The sequence below is a fragment of the Ochotona curzoniae genome, unplaced genomic scaffold, assembly GCF_017591425.1.
Source record: "Ochotona curzoniae isolate NIBS_2020 unplaced genomic scaffold, NIBS_Ocur_1.0 contig_430, whole genome shotgun sequence".
Taxonomy (NCBI): Eukaryota; Metazoa; Chordata; class Mammalia; order Lagomorpha; family Ochotonidae; genus Ochotona; species Ochotona curzoniae.
In genome coordinates, this window is record NW_024466219.1 from 20,972,737 (window position 1) to 21,000,496 (window position 27,760).

Sequence of the window (27,760 nt, forward strand, 5' to 3'; positions counted from 1 at the left end):
GGAGGGCGCGGGACACGGTCCCCTCCCACCCCCGAGTCTAGGTGCGTCTGCAGCTTCGTGCCCGGTTTTGAGCAGCCTTTCTTAGGGAGTCGCACGGCGGGAAGCTCGGGCTCGGTTCCTGTGGGGTTTGCCGCGCGTGCCGGGCGCGGCGAGGGAGACAGGGCGCCGCGTTGCTTGCTCCCGGAGGTCTACTTAGATCGTGCCATCTGCTAATTTGTACCCACCGATTTCAGGCACTGCCGGTGAACCGGGAGCCCCGCCGCTTCGGCCCCTTCGCGTCCTGCGGCAGCGAGAGGCATGGACAAGGCCGCCCCCGCGGGGCGCTGATCCCCGCCGCGCGCCCGCACACGCCCCTTGCCGCCACGCGCCACCACGCGCCACCCCCAGCCTCGGTCCCGCCATGACCGGCTCCGCCACCGACTCTCACCGCTGCCCTCACCCCAAAGGCGCCAAAGGCACCCGGTCCCGGAGCAGCCACGCGCGGCCGGTGAGCCTCGCCACGAGCGGGGGCTCGGAGGAGGAGGACAAAGACGGCGGGGTGCTGTTTCACGTGAACAAGAGCGGCTTCCCCATCGACAGCCACACCTGGGAGCGCATGTGGATGCACGTGGCCAAGGTGCACCCCAAGGGTGGCGAGATGGTGGGCGCCATCCGGAACGCTGCCTTCTTGGCAAAGGTGAGTGGTTTCCCAGAGGGAGGTGTGTGTGTGTGTGTGTGTGTGTGTTAGCACGCGGGCACCGCACTCTCCCAAACGAGCAAATAGAGGCCATCTCCATTTTACTCCTCTGCCGCAGCTCCCCTTCCCTGCCGCCCACCAGCCCCTTTCCTAGTGGACAAGTTTGCCTTGGAAGCCTTGGGAATGGGTGGGGAAGTGGTCAGCGACAGGCCTTCCTGGCGGGGGCGTGTGTGTGCTGTGGGCTTGTGCCAAGGTTCCTTTGAAGCTCCAGCCAAACTCTTATTTACTCATGCCCTCAACCCACCCCCGTCCTGCGAGCCGCAGGGTCGCTGGGGTCTTGCCAAGGATGCACAGATCCCCAGGGTCCCCCTCTGCGTGTCCTCTTTGGATCTGGTGCTCCTCTGCCTCCCTCTACCTCCCAGGCGAGTGATTTATTAAACTGTGAATGAATTTGCAATCAGCCCGTCAGACTTCTCAGTGTGAATCATTTTTACACTTTCTGCCAATTTTTTTTTTTCCACGACAGTGACTTTCACCTCTAAAACTTGCAAAACCGCATGCGGTCTCACTTCCCAGCTTCTCTGGGCTCCAAGGGATGGGGGTCAGGGAAATTTGAGGAAGTTTTATTGGCTATGGCTTAAAGGGACTTTCCAGCACCGATGATGAATTAGTCCTACTGGATGGAGAAGGGGGTGGGGAACTCTGTTTACCTTGGAGAGAAGCCAGTCAAGTCAACCCACTGGGCTTGGTGGCCCAGGATGTCGCTATGTGCCGAGGCAGATGTCCTGGTGAAAGGCATTTCCTTGGTACGGTTCCCACTGCTAGCAGGGAAGACACACTGCCGAGCCTTGGCCACAGCTGGCTGGATGGTTGCTCCCCTGAGCCCCCGGGGACACTGGCGGGGGACTGAGAAGATTCCTGGGCAGGGCTGGCTATGCTAGACGTGAGAGCTGGAAGGTCATCTGGTGCTGTTGCCAGGCCGGGGACAGTTGAGCATATCAGGCCAGGAGCCCGGGTGTGTGCCCTTGGAGAGGTGACAGGTCTAGGCTTCCTGCTACAGTCAGCTTGCTCCTCGGTCACAGGGTTCTTGTTGGGGACCAGGTAGGCTCTGGGCCCTCTCTTAGCGCCGGCCGCCATCACCATGAGCACAGTGCTGTTTTGCGTTTGCAGCTCTAGTTTCAGAATTTCTTCCTTACTGAAGAGCTGGAAAGAGAGGTTGACCCAGGGGTCCGAGACCAGATCTTTCTGTCTCTTGCTGTCTTTCAAGTCACACCCGCAGCACTGACACTGCCTCTGCGGGGTATGTGGGGACCCCTTTCTCCGCACGGAAATCACGGTGATTCAGGACAGCAGAGCGCCCCCCGCCCCTGTCGTCTAAAGACCTCCAGGAACTGGGGGGCTTGTTGCCTCACTGGGAAGCTGACATGTCAGGCCTGGCTGTGCTGGGTTGTGTGGACACAGTCCTCCCTAATCCCTGTGGTCCCGTGTCCCCACTGGTTCTTGTGCTGCCCTTTGCAGAGTCCATGGTCTGTGTTACTCACTGTCCCCTTGGCTGTTGTGAGACAGCTCTTAGGGTGAAAGAGACTTGGAAGAAAAAAAACAAAAACAAAAGTAAATGAGAGGCCTAAATTCTAAGTTGTTCTCCATCTACCTTGTGGCCTGGGTGTCTCGCTTAAGTTTCGTCACCAGTTAATTGGGAGTGGACCAGAGTTTGTGTCAGGTTCTTTGAAAAGGCAGATTTATGGAGAGAAGGAGACACAGAGAAAGCTCTTCCATCTGCTGATTCACTCCCCAAGTGGCTACAATGGCCAGGGCTGAGTTGATCTGAAGTCAGGAGCCAGGAGCCTCTTCCAAGTCTCCTAAATGGGTGCAGGGTCCTAAGGCTTTGGGCCATCCTCGACTGCTTTCCCAGGCCACAAGCAGGGAGCTGGATGGGAAGTGGAGCAGCAGGGACAGGAAGTGGCAGCCATATTCCCAGCCCATGCAGAGCAAGGATTTAACCACTAGGCCATTATGCAGGGTCCAAATGCTGCATTCTTTAAAAAAAAAAAGTCAAATTTTTTTCTTTAAACACAGCCGCCACATCAGATTTTATTTTTTCTGGGATTCACAGGTTAAGTGACAGCTGTTCCTAAGCCTGGATCCCCCCACCAGTTCAAATGTGGGCATTTGGCTTTGTGAACCTAAACATAGAAGTTAACATCTTTCTGTCTCTTAGGTTGCATATTAATAGTCAATTCTCCCTCCCAGTAAGCTTGCAGACCCCACCCTCCCTGCTCTGACATCTCCCAGTCCTCGTCCTGCCAGGGTTAGTCCTGCTTGGCATGCTCTTTCCTGGGGCCAAGTCCCTTCAGCCAAACCAGGAGTTTGCTGAGGAATCGGCGTGGAAAAGAGGTGGTGGGTGGATGGCGGCCATGGCAGAGGGAGTAGGGCGGTTTCAGGGAGATTAGCTCCTGGTGGCACCTGTGGCCTAAGCTGCGGAGGAAGCAGGCAGCGGAGGGAGACGGGGCTTAGGAGGAGGACCAAGTCATTGTTTCCTTGGAGGATAGGACATTGCGTTGGTTCCCTGGTCATTTCTGCCCTGGGGGTCTCCCCCTTTGGGCTTCCCCTGCTCTGTGTTTTTCCTCCTAATTTGGTCACTGTGGCCCCTTGACTAGCTGCAAGAGGTTTTTAGGCATTGTTGAGGAAGAATTGGAGGATCCTGGAGAGGGAGTAACCAGCCTAGAGGAAGCCAACCAGGCTTCCTGTGCCCTCCTTGGTTGGAGCTGACCTCTTGTTGGAGCAGAAGACCTGGGCAGGTCTTCAGCAGGAAACTTCCATTGGCTTCTTACAGATCTCATGTTTGTGTGGTGTGTGTGTTGTGTGTGTGTGTGTGTGTGTGTGTGCCTGCCTCCATTTCTCCTGTCATTGCAGACTTGGAAAGATGAAGGTACTTTATTTATTTATTTATTTATTTATTTTATTGTTGTTTACCTTGTATTATGTGGTACAGTTTTATGATGAAGGTACTTTAAAAGGTTCTTGGAAAATGTTTGCTGCCAAATCTGTTTGGAATCCAAACATAGTTTCTTAATAACATGTAACTTATGAACTTTGGAAAGTTCCTCTCCTATGCACGGATTGCCAATTTTTTTTATTTGCACCAAAATGAGCATATCTTTTAATTCCACTTTTCCATGAACTTGCTGGTGGTGCCTTGTGTTTCCTTTAGAGGAATGAGCTTTGTGTGAGTTAGGGAGGACCAGCGCTGGCGACCTGAGCCTTGGCTGTGGTCAGTGCCCCGTTCCTGGCCCCTGCTGGCTCCCAACCGGAAGCACTCTCTTCCTGTCCTCGATCAGTCTTCTGGACACACTGTTCAATCCAAGGTTGACCCCAGGACCTCTGCACTAGGCCAGATGCCTGGCTGGCCTTGATCTGGGAGCTGGGGCCCATCCTGAGCCATAGCTACCATGTCTGTTCCAGGTGGCCAGAGCAGAGTTTGTTCTGTGTAATATGTCTTTCCGAGTGGGAATGTCCAGACACTTAACTTTCTCCTTGTTCCTGTTCAAGCACGTCGCCTAGGCCTTTTCCTGTCCTCTCCCTGACCCTGGTCTCTTGTGTGGCCTTCCTACCACGTCCCAGGTGGCAGTGGGACTTGTACACACTGTACCCTTCCTCCCTGCTTTCCCCTGCTGGCTTCGGACTGGCAGGTGACGTTGGGCAGCAATGGAGTGGGAGACTGTGGGCAAGAGTCCTGTTTGTGGTTTGTTTCATGGAACCATCGTCCTGCCACTCCACGCCTCCTCCTTGTTCAGCCGCTCAGGACCTCCACAGCCCCCGCGGGAGTTGTAGGCCCAGTGGTTGTGTGAAGAGGTTGGTCCTGGTCTGTCTCCTCAACTTTGTTTCTTTGTCAGCTGTGTTGCTGTGTGCTGAGCTGAATGTGGGGGGAGGGGCTGGAGGTGAGCGCCTCCAGGGGGAGGGCCAGGGAGTCAGCATGGGAGGTTCAGATAGGCCTTTCTGAAATCCAGTAGGAAAATAGCACGAGGAGAGATGCTCAGGATCCCAGCTGGGTTGAAGAGTGAGGGGGTGCCCTGTGCTGTTTCTGTCGGTGCCTTGGGGCATCCAGGTAGCGCAGGGTACCTACCTGCTTCTCAGAACATCTCTGCTAATTGGACAGTCGGCAGTGACATGGTGTGGTAGCTGTCATCAGCATTTCTTGAACTATTAGTGAGCCTGAGTTTCACCCTCCCTGCAAATATTTGTCTGTGTTTTCATTTCTTTTGTGAATTGTCTTTGCATGGCCTTTTTAGTTTGGGTAAAATCTACATGATATGCGGCTTAGCTCTTGACCCATGCGTAAGTGTACAGTCCTATGGCACGAAGCCCTCCCACATTATTTTGCCATGGTATTCGCCACCCTTCCTGTCTTCCCCAACTGGAACTTCCCACCAGCCCTAGCAAGTCCTCTCATCCTTGCTTCATTTCCATTGCATATAGGACTCCACATCACGTTTGTTTTCATTCATTCAGCCACTGTAGATAATTGGGTTGTTTCCAACCTCTCGCACCATTTTTCCTCCTTGGAGGCATAGAGAGTTTTCTAATCACCCCGTGTGAACTCTTCAGGCATAATGGAGGTTAAGTCATCATTGAGTGTGTCCCCTGGAGCTATCATCCTTTAAGGTGCAAAGGTATTTTCATGACTGGAAGCTCCTGAGTGGAGTGTCCAGGAACCTGGGCCACTAGTGAGTCTGTTTGCCAGTTCCAGAAAAGGGTAGTCAATTCAGGCTCTGCCAGTATAGACCCCCGAGATCCTATTGCTGATGAGTAGTAACAGTGTGTACCTAACGACCGCCCTGGGCCGAGCCCCTCGTGCCTTCTCTACACAGCAGCTAGGTCTCAGCCTGGAAGTGTCAAAGGAGGGGGCTAGCAGGAGGAAACAGCAAGTCGGGGCGACAGCAAGGGTTTCATCCTGATATCTTAATGATGCTCCAGCAGCCTGTCTGTCTGATAGGCCATGTCTGGGGTAGAAGGGGTGGTGGACCTTGGCCACCTGAGGAAGCTGCCCCTGCCTGAGCCCCAGCCAGCCCTCCCAGACATCCAGGCAGGCGAGGTGTAGCCGGTGACATCATTCCCACTGCCGTTTTGGCTCCTCACCGCCTCCCCCTCCCCAGCCTGCTCTACTCGGGGCTGGGACTTGGGGAATGTCTGCATTTGTGCTCTCAGTTCCTGCCTGCTAGCCCTGAGCTCAGCTGGCAGGGGGGCTGAGTAAGTGAGCAGCTGTTGCTGAAAGCCCCAGGGCGCCGCTGGGCTGCTCTCCCCAGGCCCAGCTGCTGACTCGCACTCCCAGTGTGCAGCACTGTGGGCTCAGTGGGGTTGGGGGCAGTTAAAGTAAAGCTGTTGTCAGCCCCATAGCAGACTCCAAGCAAGTTGCTGGCTAGCTTACCAACTTCTCTGGGAAAGAGGCACCAGTGAGCCTCTCTGAGTGGTCATTTTTTTTCAATGTCCTTTTTTAAAAAAAATTTTAAGTTTTATTTATTTTTTATTTGAAAAGCAGAGTTACAGAGACAGGGGAGATGCATCTTCCATCTGCTGGGCACTCCACAAATGGCAATGATGGCCAGGACTGGACCAGGCTGAAGCCAGGAGCCTGGCACTCCACCTGTGTCTCCTACATATGGGTGTCAGGGACCCAAACACTTGGGCCATCCCCCAGTGATTTTCTAGGTGCGTTAGGAAGCTGGATTGGAGGTGGATGAGCCAGGACTCAAACAGGTGCTCATATGGGTTACCGATTGTTGCAGGTGACAGCTTACCCTCTGTGCACAAAATGGGCTCTGGAAAAAAAAAGTCTTAATAACTGCTGTGACCCTCTTTTCCTCTGCTCCTCTGCATCCTCTCCCATTTGCATTTGCCCGAGCAAGGAAATAGGAAATATTTGCCTGTTCTCCCCCTCTCCCCTTGCTCCTCATGGAAATGTCCGGCACATACTCAGCCTGCACTGCAGGCACGGGTCAGCCAGGGAATGCTATTGCCATAGGTAAGGATGAGCTTGACACTTCTGGTGTTTGTTAGGATGCAGACGCCCAGAGCCACCTCATCTTTCGACTGTGTATGGGAGAGAACAAATGCTCAAATTGGAATGTTCTGCTTCCCAAAATGACTCTCCCAGAAAGGAATGTGAATTGTTGGAGTGAAAGTGTGAGAAGCAGAATGTAGCAGGCTGAGCAGTTGTGCCTGTGTGTATATACACAGTCACATTCGCACACACACACACACACCCACACACAGTGCTTTGACTGTGATGGGGGAAGTGTGACAAGATCTCTGCACTGACAGACCAGTTGCTGACAAGTGGGACATCTCTAGGCTGAGAGACCAGAAGCACTGGGAGGAAGGAGATGGCCAGGGGTGCTGGCCATCGGGGTCACTTAGGAGTGGGAGCAGGGGGCAAATCCACTGTTCTCAGCTCCCTGTGGAGCCTGGGGAGGGAGAGGAGCATCCTCAGGTGGCCTGGCTAGGCTGCCCAGGGCCGTCCCCTGGGCACTCCCCGGCAGCTTCACCTTCCATCAGCTACACACCAAGTCCCCAGGGCCTCCCTGACCCTGTTTTCCCTGAGGATGGACCCGCCCTGTCCCTCAGCCCTGTGTGCTTCTCCCTGAATGCCCTGTGCCTGCAGCAGCAGCCTCCTCTCCCCGTCCCCGGATGGACGGCTTCAAGAAGAGGCTGACTGACAGTTCTGGTGGAGGAGAAGGGGGCGCTGCTGGAGGAGGCACCGTGTGCACAGGTGGCCATGCCAAGCAGCAGCTCGCTGGGGCTTGCAGCCCATGTCTGCTTCTCATGGCCCCGGAGCCCCTCTCTAATAACATGATCCTTGTGTTTCTCCACAGCCTTCCATACCCCAAGTCCCAAACTACAGGGTGTCGATGACCATCCCAGACTGGCTCCAGGCGATCCAGAATTACATGAAGACGCTACAGTATCCTTCCAGCCAGGGGCTGAGCCCAGCCAGCCGGGGGCAAGCATGATGATTACAAGCCTGGAGGCATATCTACCCCAGCTGATTAGCAAAAGCTCTGTAAGGTTGGTGAGGTCAGGCATGGAGTCTGCACAGAACAGGTGTGAGTACAGGAACCAGAGCATTCTGCCCCCAAGCAAGGTATGGGCAAGGGTGGCAAGGGTCAGGGGACAGTGAGGGCCACCTTGAGCCACTGTGGCTTCTCCTACCCATTCCTTTCCTTACCTTCCCGGGACCCCTCTTCCTTCCCTCTTCTGTTTATCCACCTTGTTCCCCTCGGTCATCTTTGTTCCCTCCTGCTCTCATCTGCTGCTCTCTCCCACCTTATTCCCACCTGTACTTCCATTCTTTTTCTTTCCTCTTCTACCTACTTGCCTTTCTCTTGAACTACTGGTCTACCAGAGATCTACTTGGTGCTGTCTTTGGTGTCCCAGGCCACCCAAGCTGATGACTTGGTTTGTTCTTGCATGAGTTGATGGCTCCAGGTGATTTAGTTGAGCTTGAGCTGAGGAGCCCTGTGGGTCCAGGCTGAGTTCAGCCTGGCCAGGCTTGAGGTCATTTCTACCCATGTCTTCAGGTTTCTTGCAGTCTGATCAGCTCGAGCAGCCCCTGTGGGCATCATGGCAGAGACCAAGGACCAGGAGTGAGTGGTCCGCTGGCCCCTTCTGGTGTATTTTCAGGAATGGGAATGAGGAGAGGAGCTGCTGGTCACAGAGTGGAGATCAGGATCCTGCAGTCCTCCGTTATTCCTTTGTAAAGGACTCAGTCTCCCAAAGGCCCAAGGCCCCAGGCTTGCTTTCTGTCTGTTTGTACCCAGCCTAGAGGCCCCAGGGATTTCTGGGAACACTGCACACCTCCTGTGTGTCCCAGGAGCCTGCCTTTCTCTGTGCATTGGGGAAGGACCTTGCCAGGGAACTGTGTCTGCCCTTGAAGACTGAGTACCAGCTCCCCACAGGGCTGAGTCTCACCAGGCGGGAATGACACCCAGCTAGTCCGTCCCCAGACAGAGTTAGCACCACTGACCTCTCGGCGCCTGCTGTTTGGAGTTTCAGCTCCCCAATTTGGCGTTTTCCTGGGGCAGTCGGGGTGACAGAGGAGGAAGTGAGGTGCCTGGCTCCCGGGGAGAGGCTGACAGCCCCAGCATGGCCACCTGATGCTGATCTCCAACCTGGAGACCCTACATGGGGAGTTCTGTGTGGTGCATGGTACTAACTGACTATTTTCTGAATGTGACTGGGTCCTCACGGATGGTTCTGGAAGGTGACAGAAAATGGCTCTCCACATCTGTCTAGGACAGGGCCTTCATGAGGTTCATCTGGCCGGAGAGGGAAGAGAGTGGGGCCCTGGCAGGGAGGGTGGCTGTGAGTAGAGTGACATGTGGTGTTGGCTCAGCTGCTGTAAGCTTGCAGCACATACTCAGCCATGAAAGAGCTGCATTCAAAGTTTCTTTTCTCCCACTTTGAAAAGTCCCTGCTTCCTCACACCCCATCCCTCCCCAAGAAATCAGGATGTGTCATTTATTTCCTCTGCTATAGTTTCCGGTCACTTTCCCTTTACATACCGCACAGATACAATCACACAGGGACCCAGTTCTTTGAAATTAGGAAAATGAGACCGCTGAGTGGGTAAGTGTCACTTGTCTATGGGCCAGATGCCTCTCTCCTACCCCTGAGTGGCCAATTCCCTCTTCCAGTCTCCATCCCTGGGTCCTGGTCTGTAAGGAGTCAGGGAGGGGGATACCCCAGAGGCAGTTGGAGGTGGGACTGAGTCATAGGCCAATCTAATGGCTGAGTCCAGTGCTGAAGACCAAGCCTCAGGATGGGGGAGCCTTGGGAAGTTGGCACTAGGAGGCCGACATTGTTTGTTCTGCTGCAACACTGCCTGTGCTGGTGCGTGGGAGGCATGATGGGGTGGGGTACTGGCAGTCCCTGGAATGAAGAATGATGAATTTAGGATTTTAGCACTGCCAAGTGCCATTGTACTTTGGTGCCCTCCTGTGAGATGAGTTCCTCCTTTCCCTTTATATTCCTGCATGATGCCTGGTTGGGAACCTGCATGCTGATGGATTGACAGATGCAACGACTCACCACCTAATTCAAGTCCTCTGCTATGCTCTATCCTATAGGCTAATGGAAACAGCAAAAGAGATGACCCGAGAGTCCTTGCCTATCAAATGCCTGGAGGCTGTCATCCTGGGCATGTATCCTTTAAATTGCACATGCTAGTGTCTCCTGTGTTGATGGTGGCCTCACTGTGGGCTCTTCGTGTCGGTATCATTCTACATTCGTAGAGATGATGTATAATCGAAGGGAAACCTCAAACCACCCTGCTGCCTTCACTTTCCCCATGTGGAGTGGAACCAAACCAATGTTGGGCTCCTTGAATCCGCATTTGTCCAACCTGTTAGCTATGGCTTCTATCAGGGCCAACCCAATCCGGTGACCTTGCAGATTCATGTCACCAGGAGAGTTCTAACTTGGAGGGACAAGAAAGCAAACATGGCATTTTTGTGATAATCTGACATGACAACAGGAAAGGCACTTGGATAAAATCAGGGCCAAGAGAGCCAGGATCCAAACCCATCTCCAGGCAAAATTCCAAGAGCGGATTGTGGAGATTAAGCAATAGTGATGTGTCCTGACTGGCCAGAACACGGCTGACCCAAGGTTCTGGGCTGTCCTCCCTTTTCTGTTCTATTTTCTGTCAGACTCCTTGGCCTGGCAGGAATAAGATCTAGTAAACTGTGAGAAGTTTGTTAGTGGTAATGGCACCTAAACATGGTCAGGTGGAGTTAAAAAGAAACTCCTAAATCTTCTAAGGTAGATGGCTGGAAGGGCTGGCGGCAAAGGAAACCTGGAAGGCTGTGGGCTTAGAGGTGGTCCTGGGGAAGAGCTGTTAGACTCCCGAGTGCTGTGCTGAGGCGTGACCTTCTTCCAGAACGCAATGGAAAATCTAGCTCTGAAGCAGAGGAGTGGCCTGGTCCCCTGTGCTCTCTCAAGAGATCTCTCTGCAAGACAGACTGAAGGAGGCGACTGGAAAAGACTGGGATTGGATCTGCAAAGCCCACTGGGAGCAGCAGCACTGAAGGAGGAAGAAAGGGGCTTGGCTGTATCTGTCCCATCTATTAATTTACCATTATCATCTCTTTCTGTCACCTATTATCCATCATCTATCTTACCCATCTGCCTTCTTTTGCAGAAGGATTTACTCTTACTGGCTTATGTACAACTATCTTCTCTATATCTATGTATTCATCTAACTGTCCAGCTATGGAGGTGGAAGAGAAGGAAAGGACTGCATATCATGTTGGCTTCCATCATAACACACATTGTAAGAGAAAGACTAGGAGAGTGGAGTCAGATTTATGAGTAGATGAACTCATAGATGGACAAATTGGAATTGAGGAGCCTGAAAAACATTGGCATGAGGTTCTCACCAAGAGGCACTACACTGTGAATACAAACTTGGAGCTTGTGTAGGGGGTTGCAGTTGATTAAGCAGTAACAGGAGGGTGGTGCCGTGGTATAGTAGAACAAGCCTTGACCTATAGCAGTAGCATCCCGTATGGGTGCCATTTCATGTCCAGGCTGCTTCGTTTCTGACCCAGCTCTCCTGCTTATGGCCTGGGAAAACAGTAGAGTAGAGGGTTACCCAAAGCTTTGGGTCCCTGCAGCCATGTGGGAAACCAGGAAGAAGCTCCTGGCTCCTAGCTTTAGACCAGTTCAGCTGTGGTCATTGTGGCTGTTTGGGGAGTAAACCAATGGATGGAAGAGTTTTTTCTCTTTCTATGTTTCTCCTCTCTATGCAACTCTTTCAAGTAAAATGTATTTTTTTTTTAAAAAGGCTTATTTATTTTTATTAGAAAAGCAGATATACAGAGAGGAGGAGAGACAGAGAGGAAGATCTTCTGTCCTATGGTTCACTGCCCAAGTGGCTGCAATGGCTGGAGCTGAGCCAATCTGAAGCCAGGAGCCAGGAGCTGTTCTGGGTCTCTCTCACGGGTGCAGGGTTCCAAAGCTTTGGGCTGTCCTTGGCTGCTTTCCCCGGCCACAAGCAGGGAGCTGGATGGGAAACAGGGCTGCCTGGATTAGAACTGGCATCCATATGGGATCCTGGCACGTTCAAGGTGAGAACCTTAACCCCTACACTATTGCACCAGGCCCTAAAATATCTCTTTTTAAAATGGCAGAAATAAGAGGAGAAAAAGATCAAAGATGTGAAATCCCAGTATTTTTGGATGAACTTAGATGTAAAAGACTATGAAGGAGCCTTTGGGAGGAAAGTGAGAGAGGAGGCAGGAAAGCCAGAAGATAAAGGAAACAGAAGAGGAAGCGGGGCAGGTGGTGGCCCAGTGGTTAGGATGTTGCTCAGGATGCCACATCCCAGACTGGAGTACGTAGAGTCTAGCCCCTGCTCTGCTTCCAAAGCTGCTTCCTGCTGACGCACACTTTGGGAGGTAGTGGATCATGGTTATTCAAGTGCTTGTGGTCCTGCTGCCCACAGAGGAGACCCAGATGGAGTGCTGGGCTCTTGACTTTGGCCTGGGAGGAGTGAGCCAGCATTTGGAGAATTTCTGTCTCTCTTTATGTTTCTGTGCTTCTCAAATGAAAACAGATTTTGTTTTTCCAAGAAGGACACATGTTCGTCATGAGGAGTGGTCTGCTGTGTCTCCTTTTACTCCTGAGAAGGATGTTTCTGTGTGTCTGCAGCTGAGGGAGCGCACTCAGGCCTGTTCTGAAAAATGGAAACTTGAGCCTGCCTGAGAGCTCCCTCCCCTTGCCCCCAGCCCCCGGGACACCTGCTTCCCGCACAGGAGGTGAAACATGCCTGGGGGTGGGGTGTCAAGGTAGCAGATGGCTCATGGCTCCTTCTCTTTGGTCTTAGAAGTCAGCCACAGCTGTTCAGTGGAGCCTTTTGCAAGTTTAATGGGGGTGAACAGTTGGTCATGAGCTGCCGGTGGAGGTCAGCGAACTCGAGGTTGGGCTGGTGATCTCACATCGGCTCTCTTGGCTGAGGGATGTCTGAATGCCACTAGATATAGGTCATCTTGCTTTAATCGACCGTCCTTGTCCCTGCATGATTTTATACATCCGGACATGCCGCCACTGGAATTAAACCTAAAGCCTTCTGACTTTGAAACAGCCAATCAGAGATAGCGTGCTCTCGAGTTTGCTTTGTTCCTACCTGGATGGTATTTTCAGCCAAGTTGGGGAATGTGGAGAGGTTTGCACACACTGCTGAACTCAGGGAAATTTGATTCTTGGATACAGACTAGAAGCACTGGCCTAACTTCTGAAAGTTACAGCAGCATCTTTGTCTTGTTTTTGCTCTGTGTCAGCACCCTTGAGTCCTGCTTCCCACATGGGAATGGGGAAGGTCATCGTTTGCGTCTCTCATGAATCCTTCAGCAGGTCCTAGGAAGCAGGAATGTCTGTCTGCCCAGCATCCACAGCGGTCAGTGTGGCTCCCTGGAAGCCTGGGTGCATGGCCCTGTCCTTCCTGGTGTTCTCTCTACACTGTAGCCCAGGGCAGAGGCCTCTTTAGTGAACAGACACACCTCTTGCTTTAAGAGAGACGGGTCGTAGAGCTCCCGTCTGCTGGTTTCCTGCCTTCACAACAGCCAGACTGGGTCAGACCAAAGCCAACATCTGGGAACACAGCCTGGGGTTTCCACATGGGAGGCAGGAAGTTGGAATCAGGTCCTGGAGCTTGGATCTGGACCAGGTACTCCAGTGTGGGAAGCAGGCATCTTTTAATTTGTATTTTGGCTGCCAAGCTAAGTACCTGCTGCAAGCCACTTCTTTTTACCCTGCTTAAACCCATGTGCCCATTTCTATCTGCTTGCTGGATAGATTGATTAGCTTTTGTTTCCAAATTCTCTATTGAATTAAGGGTACCATTCTGGGTGCCCTTACTGACCGGTGGCCCCTGCTCACAGCTCATAGTGCTAAAGTACTGTGAATTAGGAAGTTAGCAGGTTCATTACAAGCGTCAGTTTCAGTGTGTTCCAGGAGGCTGGGGTGCTGCTCCCCCACTCTTCCTGGGGAGACTCAGACTGTCTCCCTTGTTCCTTCATCCATCCCCAGCTGTTCCACATCTCAAGGCCATACTGATGGCTGTGATGGTATAGCAAATCCTGAAGATCTGAACAGTTATCCTGGCAGTTCCTCTGTTCCTCACCTCCACCACTGCTCCTGGATGGCTCCACTTGTCCCCAAGGACTAATTCCAGGGTTGCCGCACCCAGGCCTGCCCTTGTTCACCCAGAAATTTCTGGACTTGCCTCTCCTACAGCACACATCACATGGTGCTGTGGTTTTGTGTCTTTTTGTGGCAAAATATTTATAAGCTACAGTTTGTCTTTTTAACCTTCTTTCAGGGTGTAAGTCAGTAATATGGTCTGTTCCTAGTGCCATGCTTGGGACTGCCACCTTCTCCAGTGGAAAGTACTCACTTACATGGGCCCAGCCTCTCTCCACCACTGTTCTGTGCTCTGGCTCTGAATTTGCTGACTCCACGTGCCTCGGCAGAACTGGAATCCTACAGCGTCTGGCTTATTTCACTTGTCATGCCTCAAGTATCATCTTTGTTGTGGTTTATTGTAGGATTTCTTTTTTTCTTTTTATTGAAAAAGATTTACTGTATTTATTTGAAAGGTAGAGTGATAAAGAGACGAAGAAATTTTCTGTCACCTGGTTCACTCCTGAAATGACCTCAGTGGCTGAGGTTGGATCGGGCCAGGGGTCTGGGTGCTGAAGGCAGCTTTCTGTGGGGGGGTTACCCAAGGCTTCTGGCATGACTATGCAGGGTCAGTGAGAGCAGCAGAAGAGGTCCAAACGTGACCCCTCCTGAGGCCTTTCTTCCCCTCGCCATCTGGATGATTTGGCCAACCGGTCTTCCCTGTGTCCCCTGCCTGGCTTCTGGTTTTCACTTCTCACCTGGATGGGCCTTTGGTTCCTGGTGTGTCCGCACACGTGCCAGTCTGAGCACTTCATGCCAATAGCATTAGAGGAAAAAAACTTGTTAGTTTTGTGTCCCTTGCAGAAAACCAAACATGAAAACAAAATCCCTTATTAATGGTTTGCTTCATATTTATGAAGAAGACAGCAAGTTTTGGGTTGTGCATCAAATAATCAATAGTCAAGGATAGCAAATGAATCCTGTGCAAAAGGATTCATCTGGAAAGTTCAGACATGGGTCTGCTTAGAAGCAGCAAGATGGACTTACCCCTTCCCTTCCCATGAGATTTTGCTTCCTGGGCCCTAACACTGAGGATTTTCCAGACCTCCTTTCTCTTCCTTGACTTGGATCGTCTGAGATACTTAACCAATGGGCAGCCTTCCATTGAGCGATTCCCCATCAGCTTTAAAACCTGCTTCTCAGGAAACTGCTTTCACCATGTCGTGCTGGGGATTTACTGCAATGGCCGGTACGGCTCGCTGGGCATGAGCCGAAGGGCAGAGCTGATGGACAAGCCACTGACCTTTCGGACTCTGAGTGACCTCATCTTTGACTTTGAAGACTCCTATAAGAAATACCTGCACACGGTCAAGAAGGTCAAGATCGGGCTGTATGTCCCCCATGAGCCCCACAGCTTCCAGCCCATTGAGTGGAAGCAGCTGGTCCTCAATGTGTCCAAGATGTTGAGGGCTGACATAAGGAAGGAGCTGGAAAAATTTGCCAGAGACATGAGAATGAAGGTAGGTGCTGGGTGGACAATTGGGTGGTGTGAGAAGACACTTTTTTCTCATTTCCCATTCTCACTCTGCCCCTTATCTGGAGCCCATATTTGTAGGATGGACAAAAGCCATTCTGTTAAAATGAAAAATAGACACCATCTATTATTGGATATTGACAAAGTCTGTTTCTGCACATACCACTTGCAAAACCACAGCTCAAACTGTCTTGGATCTGATGGTGAAAGCAATGTCTTGGCCTGCAGTTCCCCTTATGAGAACAGACCTGTCATGTTAGCCATTTTATATCGATGCTCTAGTTGGTCTTATGCTGTCTTTACACAGTGATCACTCATTTCAATTTGCCTGGAACTGAAGAGTTTTCCAGGACATGAGATTTTCGTACCAAAACTGGGGAAGTCCCAGGAAGAATTGGTCACACTGCTTCGTGTAACCCATTTCAGAATCATATTCTGTGACTGGTTGGCCTGTAAATTGCAAAGCCCTTTAGCCTAAAAATCTAATGTGGTGTCACCATAGCAAAGAAGGCCTGACATAGACTTGGCCTTGCTTAAGCTGTCCTTAGAAGGTTGTCCCTCTGCCTGCTTTACCTGCAAGGTGACCAGAGGCCCACGGGGAGGGCCATTGTTCTGAGCTCAGGCTGGGTTATGTTTAGCACCGGGACCTTGCTGTCTGCCCTCCTTGTGTCTGGTGAGAACAAGCTGGTTTCTGAGGCAGCACAGATGAGGCTTAGCCTGCATGGAGAGAAACTTGCTGAGCTGCCATACTTGGTCCCAGGAGGCAAGGCACTGGGGCTGCTGCATTCTCTTTGCCTTGGAAAAGGGGGCCTCATGTGATGTGCCAGACTGCCCTCTGGGGTGTGACGTCCTTGCCTCCTGTCCACGCTGAATAAGGGGAACACATGGAGGTGTCTGATGTCTGCTCCCCACTCCAAGTTCCTGAGCAGGCCGGGCTGGGGTGCTGTGCAGCAGGAGAACTGAGGGTCCTGCTGGGACTGCTGTGGCTAACTCCTCGTGTTTCCTGCAGATCTTGAAACCTGCAAGTGCCCACTCTCCAACACAAGTGAGAAGCCGGGGGAAATCCTTGTCACCCCGAAGGAGACAAGCCAGCCCCCCGAGGAGGCTCGGCAGGCGAGACAAGTCGTGAGTAGCGTTTGCTTGTCCCCTGTGGGGTGTGTCTGGCCCTTGGGGTCCAGACTGTGTGCTAGGATTGGCCTTTGGGTCAAACAGTGGGCCCAGAAGGACTACCCTTCACTTGGGCTCAGCCGAGGGAGCGGCTGCACGGTGTTTGTTGGCCCCACAGCTCTTTCTCTGCTCCCCACCGGTTGTGCATACAAATAGAGGCATGGGCCCGCATGGCTTGCGAGGAAGAACGCCGGGCTTAGAGTTAGGCAGCCTGGGTCTGCTCCCAGTTCAGCAATGTGGCAGCTGTGGGAGCTTAGGTATGTCTTCAAACCTTCAAACCTTTCTGTGCATGAGTGTTCTCCACCCATATGCAGCATTTTGAAGATTTATGAATTTCCTGGCGTCCTGAGGGCCTGTGCACCAGGCACAGTGAGCGATGGCCTCCAGCTTTGCCCTGTTCCTTGTCTGACTCTGCCTACCCTTGTTTAGCCTCAAAGCTTGCAGATACCACAACAACTTCCTGGGTCAAAATCACCCGCCTAAAATGACAGCATGGAGCTGCCCGGGATGCCCCATGTGGCCAGGGACTACCCATGCACTGAATCTTAATTATTCCAGGAACAGGTTGCAGCAGTTGATCCCATGGACCTCCTGCCTCGTGGGGACCGTCTCAGCCCTGCTGCACATCAGCTGCAGAGCTGGGGGAGTCCTGTGCGCTTAGGGAACCTTAGCTTCCTCAGCCCTAAGTTGGCATAAACCAGTCTCCTGCCCCTCTGGCAAGGGTCTGGCAAAGGTCTGGCAAGGCTGTGGCAAGGACAGAATGAGCCAGTGCCATGACAGTGATCTTGCCGTGGGGGCGTCCTTACACAGGCGCTTCAGTCTTCTCGCTACAACCCAAGCAAGGCTTTCCTTTTCACGTGGAGGAAGCCGGATGTGGAAAGGATTTGTCTAGCTGCTGAGTGAGGGAGCAGGTGCTGGATCCGAGGTCCCTTGCCTTTGGGGAAGTGGTGAGGCACGGGAGTGAGGTCAACTTTTAGAAGGACAGAATAGGTTGGGGTCTCTTCAGCGCTGCCAAGGCTCCCTTACTTGCTGCCATCTCGTCTTCCACGGGCCAGTCCCAGGGCTCAACGTTTGCAGGGAGGAAGCAAGGAGTGAAAGGCTGGGTATTCCTGCAGCGCCCAGATGGAGGGCAGGGTGTTTTAGCTAGGTTGATCTTCAAGGAGCAAGATGGCTTCAGTCCTGTCTAATGTGGCTTCCTGACTCAGGGCTGCCCACCCCTTATCCATCCTGCCATCTGCCTGTGACCTTGGGTCCTGACCCTAGCCCTATCTCCCTCTTTGATTCAGTCTCTTTGAATAAGGTGGCAGTTGTCTCAGAAGACTATGGACAGGAAAAAACTGCCCAGAGCAGGGAGCCGACCCAAGACAAGACTTTATACATAAAGCATAGAGAAGGGCCTGCTGTCTGATTTAACACCCTTTACCTAAGGAACCTGGAATTCATCCCTTGGGAGCTTCTAATTTTTAAAATCTTTTTTAAAAGATTTATTTATTTATTTATTTGAAAGGCAGTTACCAAGAGGAAGAGAGAGAAAAAAAAGATCTTCCTTCCACTCCCCAAGTGGCCACAGTGGCCAGAACTGAACCAGTCCCAAGCCAAGAGTCGAGTTTCTTCTGGGTCTGCCATGTGGGTGCAAGGGGAGCCTTGAGCTATGCTCTGTTACCGTCCCGAGAGTATTAGCAGGGAGGGAGCTTCTGATCTTTAGCCACTGCTGAGCAGAATGTCAGGGCCTCTTCTTCCCCCTGGACCGGAGACTCAGGGCAGAAACCCCAGGAGTCCACGTACAGTGCAATCACTGGACCGAGGGTGGCTGCGCTTGGCTCTGAAGATGATCCCTCTCAAACTCATACTTGGGCCCACAGGGACTTCGCTGTCAGGAGCCTGTGAAGTCTTTAACCAGAAAAGACTCCCAGGATGGCACTGGTTTCAGGAAGTGGTTTTGGAGGCAGGAGGCAGGGGGAAGTTCAAGCACAGGTGGGGGTGAAGTGAAGAGTGTGGGAAATGCTCCCTGACTGACCCAAAGCAATCCCAGCCCCAGTGACAGGTGTCTGAGGACAGTGGTACTCGGTTCCATCACATCAGGAGCTTCCCAAAAGAGGTGAGCAGAGCCTGCGTCCAGCTCCTGTGATCCCTCCCCCAACTTCCCACAGCCCCTTTTCCTGATCCCGAAAATCCCCCTGCTTAACCTGCCAAGGGCTCCAAGTCCTGCATTGGGTTTTTCACAGCAGGTGGCCTTGGGCATGTGGCCCTTCGGGGAGCTCCAGCAGTGGGAACTTAGCTGCCCCCAGTTTCAGGGGAGCAGGTCTGGCAAAGGCCTGGGAGCAGAAGCCCTCACCCCTTCTCTTCTCTTTTCCCAGCCTTTTTGGAGGTTGGGGGCGGGGAGGAGGCGGTGGCCTTAGAGGATACAGAGCTTGCCTGAAAAGGGGAAAATGGACGCGGATGGAGCCTTTCTTCCCAAATCCTTGTCAAACTTGACCTCCAAGCAGCAGGGCTGGGGAAGAGATTGTAGGGCTCCCTGTGGGAAAGGGAGGTGTGGAAGAGAAGGGCTGTCAGAGGCAGGGTGGCTCCAAGAGGACCCAGACACCTGTCCCTTTTCCTCCCTCCCTATTCCTGCCCTCTCTAGATGCCAGCTGCCACCGTTGTTGTGTGCTGGAGCCCAGCACGCCCTGGTCCCCAGAGATCTATCTGGAGACCAGCAGCTGCCCAGCTTCTCCCCATGTTTTTGGCCAAGCAAGCTTCTGTCCAGGTAATCTGGCTTTTGGCAAAGGGATGAGAAGGTGGTGGGAACTCTGCAGACTCTAGAGTTCCTGGGTCGATGGTCAGCTGAGTTCCTCTCTGTCCTGTCACTTCAGCATCACGTAAATATCAGGTCATTGTCAAATGGGCTGGGTACTGCCAGGAGGCTGGGAGAGGCCAAGAGGGGACAGAGCGGCCACCCCAGGCAGGAGGCCACCAGCTGTGGGGTCCCCCCACCACTATCTCTGCATGAACCATTTTTGTGGCTTTATGTCCTGCTGCAGCCCCGAGTTCCTCTCCTTTTTGGCACTTGCCTCAGTCATCCCTTTAGAGAGCTGTGGGAAGGCCACATGGCTGTGAGTGCAAGAGACCTGCTGAGACCATGATGTCAGAAGGCCACAGGGACTGCCCCCCTCGCATGAGCACCCTCTTTCCACTCCCCATGGAGTAATGCAGGTGCCTTATATAAGTGGAGCAGGCAAGCTTGTTTCCATGGTTCATAAGCAGAAGGGGCTGGAAGCTGAGTTCCTTGTGTCTGGAGTCCTCGGGGCCCTTCCTTCCCGATTCTGGGGCTCCACCCCTTGAAGGTCTTCACAGCACTTCTGAGGCTCTGGGACCCCCTTGTCCAAGAAAGAACCACCTTGGGCACCAGCACTGTACCCTGCAGGGGCACATGTGAGGTCTCCACATCTCTGACAAATGGCGACTCCTGGCTAGTTGCCTCGGGACTGGGCCTGGGAGCGCAGGAGGCAGCAGGCGGTGGTTTTCTGGCTTGCTCATTCGTGTTGGCCAGTGGAGTGACCGTATGGAACCTTCTTTTACACTGCAGCCAGAGGACCCTGGATTGTTCATGATTCTCCTTCCTTTTTGTCTTCCTCTTTGTTTTCCTTTCTTGGTCGTCCATCCCTGTGGTGGTTAATGACTACTGATGGCTTTGTTCATCTTAAGGAAATGCTCAGGGTCCCAGAACTGAATAAGTGCTGTCTTAAGATAAGGTCCCCTTCTCAGGCCCGGCATGTGGCCTAGCAGCTAAGATCCTCACCTTGAACGCGCGCCAGGATCCCACATGGACACTGGTTCTAATCCCAGTTGAGGACGGTCTAAAGCCTTGGGACCCTGCACCGACATGGGAGACCCAGAAGAACTTCCTGGCTCCTGGCTTTGGATTGGCTCAGCTCCGGCTGTTGCGGCCACCTGGGCAGTGAACCATCAAGGGGAAGATCTTCCTCTCTTTCTCTCCTCTTCTTTGTATAGCTGCTTTTCCAATAAAAATAAATTTTTTTTTTTTTAAAAGAAAAGGTCCCCTTCTCATGAGGTGAGGACCACAGCTGGCCCCTGAGTTCCTGCTCTGTGCTGCCAGTGGGGCTGCCTCTTCCCGGGCATGTGGCTGAGTCAGGCCGAAGCTGATAAGTGAAGTCAGAGGTGATGGGATCCCATAGTCTGATCACTTGGCAGGTGTTTTGAAAAGGGCCCCAGGACCCCCTTTTCTTTAAGGTTCCCAATGAGAATGTACCCCCAAGGCAGAAAGAAGAAAATGTCCCCAGCATGGAAGGGAGGAATCAGGAACAAGAAAACTGGGAGGGCTATGGGGGGAAGGCAGCAAAACCTCTGTGAGGGTAGGAAGGGGCAGTGTCTGCCCTCATGGCCACCCCAATTAGTTCCCTATGCCCAGATCCCTGGGGACCCTGAAGAAACCAAGATGAAATGGCAGGCATCTGCAACAGCATGGGCGTCCCAGGGTGAGCTGGGGTCAGGGGGTTGTCTGGGTGGAGTGATGAGTTCGGAGCCTGGACACAGTGTCCTGGGAGCTCCAGCAGTGATCTGTGGTCACCCAGCACCTCCCACATGAGGAGGGCCTAAGAGCTGGGCCTGGGGGCTGGAGGCTCTTCTAGCCCCATCTGTGTGGCAGGGACCTCTGCTTAAGAGAGCATCTTGGGTTTTCTGTCCATCAGCTGCCAGCCGTGGCACCTGCTCTCCTGGGAAGTCAGGAATGTGAGGGCAAGGAGCCGGGTGACCTTGAATGAGGGTAGCAGGTGCCGATGAAATGGTGCCCGTTGCCACTTGTTTCTCTAGCTGAGGCTGCGCTTTGCCTCTGTGACCTACACTGCCCTAATTCCTGCCAGGCTTTCTGTCTGGCTAGCCAGTGCTGTGCCCACATCAGACTTCATCTGGTGTAAGCTGTTCCATACAATGGGCAGTGAGGACTAGGGAACCAATGTTACTGTGCATCCCTTCCTATCGCCTTAAAGCTTCACTGGGGCAGGGTCCCTGCCAGCCAAGTTTCTTCCCATGCACCAAGGTGGCCTCAGGGTGTGTAGGAAGGACCCGACGTGCACACGCCAGAGTTTAGGCAGCAATGGCAGGTACCAGGAAAATTATGAGAAGAAACGTGGCAATGTTTTGAGAATTAGCAAGTAAGAAATATATGGATTTACTCCCCACTCATACCTCCTATCAGCCTGCCTTCCCAGCCTGCCCCTGTCACAACCTTTTCCCACTCCAAATGGCGTTAAGGGTGGACTTAACCTGGGCCGCCAAGCTGTCACCTGGGTCGCGAAGAGACCGGGGTTTCCCAAATGCGTGCAGAGACAAGAACCTCCTCCCCTCTTCCTCCCCCTCCCCCTCTTCCTCCTCCTCCTCCTCCCTTGGCAGAGTGAGTCACAGGAACCTTTGCGCCCTCCCCCTCTGCCCTCCACAGGAAAACCCTTTCATTTCTTTGGGATGGGGCAGGGTTTGGAGAAGTGCATTGTTCAGCCTGAAATGCTGACACTGGGTCTGATGAGAGCTTCTGGACAAGTGCTGGCTGAATCATCCTGGAGCTTGTGTTTCTTAAAAATAGGCCCCCTGGCAGTGTCCTAATTATAGCTGGGAGCACTTGGAAGAGGCCTCTGTGCACACAGGAGCTCTCGCCCGGCGCTGGCCCTGAGACAGCTGGCAGGGGCTTGCCGGGCCCCATAGGCAGGTGGAAGCTGTGGTAACCCACGGCTGCCATCCCTCTGCCAGGCCAGCTTCCTTTGTTTTCTGCCAATGTTAGCCGTTTTCTTCCCCCTGGGCTTTGGGCACCCAGAAGAGGTCCTGGGTGGTGGTGTGGGGAGGGGAGGCAGACAGAGATGATAACTTAGTTCTTTGCCCTTGGCAGCATTTGAACTGCTTGCCATGGGAGACCCATATTCAGTTTAATGAGGAGCTTTCAGGGTTAAAGGAAGTCCTGTCCTATATCAAAATATAAGCATATTAGATGTATGTTAATCTCCTAAATATTGTCATGGTAACTTGAATTTCAAGCTTAGACACTTTGTTAAAATATTCTGTGATCAAAGTAACTTAGGACACCCTATCAGCCAATTGGGGCATCAGGCTTGTCCCAGTTTTATGAGAGCTCCACGCTCACTGGTGGGGATTCGGAAGGGAGTTTGCTTGGCTCCTGCTCTCAGATTACTCAGTCTGTAAGGCAGGTGCAAGGGATATAGTTCGGCAGGATTCTTCATCAAATGACCTAGAGGAAATGCCACGGGAGGCAGAGTGAGCTGTAGAGTGTAAGGATTTGGGAGCTAGGATTTTTGAACCAGTGATGAAGACGACGGGTGGGCACTCCGTCAGCACAGTATAACCCACGTGCAGAGGAGGCAGGTGTGGCCATGATGTCCTTCCTGGTTGGCTGCCTGGGAGGAGGAAGGAGCAACTGTGTGCTAGCTAAGGACGCGGACGCCAGAACTGCAGGATGGACTCTGGCACCGCCACGCTGATCATGTGACTGCTCTAAGTTCCCTAACACTCAGTGCCTGCACTTTCTCTTCTGTGGAATGGACACTATGAACCCCACAAAGTCTTATGATAAGGATTCATGAAGTCATGTAAACTTAGACTAATTGGCCCCCATACATCACGAATGCCTGACCACTAAAGCTGTTTCTCCCAGTGACTTCTTAGCCCTGCAATCCTTGGCGGGGGGGACTGCGAGTCCACAGTCCAGGCAGAGTAGGTGGCTTTGGTCCTCTTCCCTGAGCCCCTGCAGCCTTTCCTGGAGGCACGGACAGGCCTGAGGAGTTCCATCCGCCACCTTGTCAACTGTGTTGAGCCTGTGTGCTGCTGGCACCACCTCTGTTCACAGGGGAGCAGTGTGTGTCCAGAGGAGGAGACGTGTGACTTGGCACCAGGCTGGGCCAGGGCCTCTGAGGTTAGCGGGGTGTGGGGAAGACTGACTTGGACATGAGGGACTTATGGCTTCTCCTAAGTGGAATTAGGAACCTGTGCTTCCTCCTGCACACACCATCCTTCCTTGGGCTGCCTCAGTAGGAGTCCTGAGTGAGACAGTGGAGGGACACGGGGACCGTTAGCATCAGGCTTGGCTGTAAGGCTGCAACTGGGGTTTACACAGGATCCATGACTAAAGCCTGATGGGAGGGAACTGGCCTCCCCCTGCTCTGCTGTCTGTAGTGGTCCCCTGGAGGGCCAACGCCTGGACATCACATCTGTGTTCCCACCAGCCAGGAGAGAAAAAGATGGCATGCCTTACCCTGGTTCATCTTTGGAAGAGGGTTCCTGGCATCTGACTGTCTCTGCCATCTCCTGTGGCCACCGTGGCTAGGGGAGGATGGAAGTATAGTTTAGAATATCTGGAGAGGGAGTGTAGGTGCCAAGGGGCAATGGACAGGCAGACTCTACCACACAGACCATGCAAACACAGCAACTAAAAAATAATCTAAGGTGGTTTCTTTTTGGAACAGGGATACAGGCTTGCTAAGTAAAGGAAGGAGCAGTGTAGAGATATTTCTAATTCTCTAGGAAATTGAGAATGTATCCAAGGAAGTAGGTCTCAGGTTAGCTGCTTGGAAAGGGGATCCCATCTTAAGCAAGGAGATGAAGCAGGCTCAGCGGCAATGCAAGACATAAAGAGTCCTTAAAACATGACTTGAATGTGGGGATCCTAGCTTGCTCTCTGCACATGAGCCGGCTGAGGGCTAGGGCAGGGAGCCAAGTTGAAGCATGAATCCTTGAGCAGAAGTTGCCTTTGGCTGTTAAGCCTACGAATGGTCCTATATAGGGTGGCTGCTGGGAGCCACTGCTCAGTGCCTGCGTCACAGGGAATGGCTTATCCCTGGCAGTAGGCGGGGAGATAGCAGGGGTTGTAGACTGCAGGCCACTGTCACTGTGAAGGCCAGAAGCCTGATGCTTAGGTACAACCAGCAGGACAGAGCTGGCAGTTGTAATGACACAGTGTCAGGGGTGTGTTCCCGGGCTCTGTGAGAATAGACACGAAGGAGTAGAGAGGACTGGCTTGGCAGATAGAGCAGGGCACAAGGTCAAGCTGGGGAATAAGGCCCAGGTGACAGAGGCAGACAGGGTCAACAGTTACCTGAGCAGGGCTGAGCAAGGGCCACGAGTCGGAGCAGGTTTCTTGACTATCTGGGTCAAGTTTCCAAAAAGCAGATCATAAACCCGTGATGGCTCTTCCTTCCCATCTAGGACAGAGAGAAGAGGGGAGGAGGGTGCATGAGACAAGTTGTAGAGCTGGCAGGCAGGAGTGGCACTCACAGAGCTGAGCTGCCAGCACTGAATGAGTCTGACCACTTTTATGCCAGGGGCAAACTATTTGCTGTTAGATAATCTTCCATGATAACAATGAAGAAACTTCTTGGCAATTGTCACTTTAAAAAATCCACACACTTAGGAGTTAATATCTAATCTATAATCTATAATATCTTTGACTTTGGTTTTTGAACGTCCTAAATCCTTTCAGGGTTCTCAAAACCGGTTGTCCAATGTCTGGTGTGACCTAATTCAGGCTTAAAGCTGAAAAAGGCCATCCAACACTCCAAAGGCTTGCTTAAGTTCTACCCTAGGAACCTGGCAAAGTGTTCCTTGAAAGCGAGGCGCAGAGCTGGGAGCTGGGGCTGGCAGGCTCTGGGGTGCTGGGGCGGGGGGAGGGGTCAGGAAAAGGATTTGGTTTCCTTTCTCCCACACACCCCCTCCTCACGTCCCCCTTGTCTTTTTCCCCCTAGGCCCGCACTGCCTGAGAAGAAGGTGGCCGACCTCAGCCCTCTGAATGAGGTGGGTTATCAGATCCGCATTTAGCCCAGCCCTGCCGGCCAGTCTGAGCGTCCCGTGGTGCTTCCCTTGCACTCTGCCCAGCGTCTTCAGCTGGGACTGCAACTGTTCATGAAGAATTCACACATTTTCTTTGTAAGGACTGACCTGGAAATCAAACCTGAGTGAGTGGCAACAGTTAACTGTGTGTGAACAGTTCACCAAGAGGCAACTGTGAAAAGACTGCAGTCCTCAACCTGGCTGCTGTTGGAACCGTCCGCCCTCACTCAAGACCTCAAGGATGACAACCATGACTGTAGTCTTCTATTTTTCCATTTCCCTACTTTGTGTAATTTGCTTTGGATGTGACGCCATGCCAGTAGTCTGACATTAGTCTGCCAAGTCTTCTCTCCCATTTTTGGTACAAGTAAGGTCACTCAAATCAGTATTACTGTCTTTTTCAGCAATAACAGAAGTAAAGCTAGGTGGGTTTTTTTTTTTTTTAAAGCAGTTGCTATTACCTCAGTATTTTAACATTGAATATGCAAACCTAATGGTGTTTTTTTTTTAATTATTATTATCTTTGTATTGCTTCCCCAGTACTTCCTATGGGGATCTCCACGAGTTAGGGTTTGTTTGTTTTTTTTTCCTGGTGCACACATATGATGAGACTTAACGGTTATTATATGCAAGTGTTTTACTAAAAAGCACTGAAATTCTTCTGGCAATACGGGAGTCCATTTTCAGGATCTTACAGTTACTTCCTCCTTCATGTTTCTTAAAGTGTTCTCCGACAGTTTTTGAACTTCCCGACCAAAACAAGAGGCACGTTCAGAAGCTCGTCCGTGTTCTGTCACTAACATTTAAACTTTGCAGATGTCACCAAAAAGCCCAAGAGGCCACACACTTGCTCCACATTCAGCATTATCATGATCGCCTCTGACAGTCACCACTCAGAAAGGCGGAGAGGGCGGGTCTGAGAGCCATACAACCTCCCTGCTACCTTCCACCTGACTTTCCAACGCTGAGTCAAGGTTTTGATTCTGATTGCTAATGCTGCGTTCTTGGGTCTTACATTAAGGCCAAACATGACACTGCGTGGTTTTCTTTTCCAGGACCTTGTTTTAAGTGCTATTGCACGACATTTAGGAAGTATTATAAAACTGAATTAGAGAATCAAAGCATTTTTGTTTGAATAGAAGTCTTTGGTACAAAGCCCGTGAAGCAGGCTGGATAGAATCTGACTTCTGCCTGTAGCCCACACAGGTTGGCTCGCTCAGTGTGTGCAGGCTGTTGTGTTGTAAAAGCCTGGAGAACAGCATCTGTGTTCGCTTATTATCTTAGCCATCATGTCAGCTTAGGAGATCCAAATGCATCTGAAAGTGAAGTCTGTCACTGAGTGTTACACAGCAGCCTCGGGGCTTCTCCTCTGGCTTCCTCTGAAGGTGGTGATGGGATGGGAGAGAAAAAAAAATCTAGTCACAAAAATTCCTCCTCAGTAAAATTCCAGGGGTGACAATGAAAAGTTCACTCTGCCCTCAGTACTAATGAAAAGTAGTTTTCTTGTAAAGGCAGTCTAATGTTCTTTAGGGAAGAAAACTGAGTGAGTATGTGTCAAGGAAAATACTGCATTATCCCCGTCAACCTTCATACGGCAAACCTGGTTACAGCCTCTTGTACTTAGAGGCTTATGGTCAAATGTTTGATTCTCATTCTGAAATAACACTGACTTAGTAATATATCTTTGTGTAACCATCTGAAACTTGATGACATCCAATTAAGTACACTACCTGAAACACGCGCCCCATTCTACAAGTAAGAGTTTGACATAGGATTTGCTAAGTATTAAAGTCTATTCCACTTAAAATCCACAATGCCAAATAGCTGCATGGTGTCTGGTATGCAATAAAAATGGAAAAAAAGTAGAAACAGCTCTGTGCTGATGCCTAAACCCTAAAACTGCCAACTGGCTCAATGATGGAATTAGTAACTTAATTTTCTTCCCTGCTCAGTTCTTCAATTGTGGATGAATTTTCCTAAAGTAATGGTTAGTCACAGAAACATAAAAATTCATTTCAAATGGAATTTGTTTTTTTGTTATTCTAGTTTTACTATCCATAGAATATATTTTCTAAAAGATGGAAAAGGCTCAAATTCTAAAAATTACCTCTATCCCAAATGTCAGACCTTCCCCAAATTGATTTTAAAGCTGGTATATTCAAAATATATTAAAAAAAGGAAACCAAGAAATGACTGGAAATCTAGTTTTAAAAGTTATCATGTAACAGAAATTTCACGTTTATGCCATTATGGTTATATATGCAAAGTTTAAATGGATGGCAGAGATCTTGATTTCAGACTATATGTTGTGCTGTTTTGAGTACACTTCATTTCAGAAAGTGACATTTTGTATTTTCTATACACTCAGAAATCATGAGCATTTC

General features: G+C 51.6%; 1 protein-coding gene across 2 annotated transcripts; it reads left to right on the forward strand.

The window, feature by feature from the left end:
* Positions 1-400: 400 nt before the first annotated feature.
* Positions 401-25,861, forward strand: VASH2 (vasohibin 2). 2 transcript variants are annotated; one of them, XM_040985303.1, is made up of 7 exons: positions 401-676; positions 7,546-7,634; positions 9,242-9,298; positions 9,799-9,873; positions 14,991-15,372; positions 16,396-16,511; positions 25,292-25,861. In XM_040985303.1, exons 1-7 carry the CDS (start codon positions 401-403, stop codon positions 25,362-25,364), a joined length of 1,068 nt encoding a protein of 355 aa, XP_040841237.1. In that variant the 3' UTR covers positions 25,365-25,861. The 2 variants fall into 2 exon arrangements, with proteins under 2 accessions (XP_040841237.1, XP_040841238.1); XM_040985304.1 differs by lacking the exons at positions 9,242-9,298; positions 9,799-9,873.
* Positions 25,862-27,760: the final 1,899 nt, after the last annotated feature.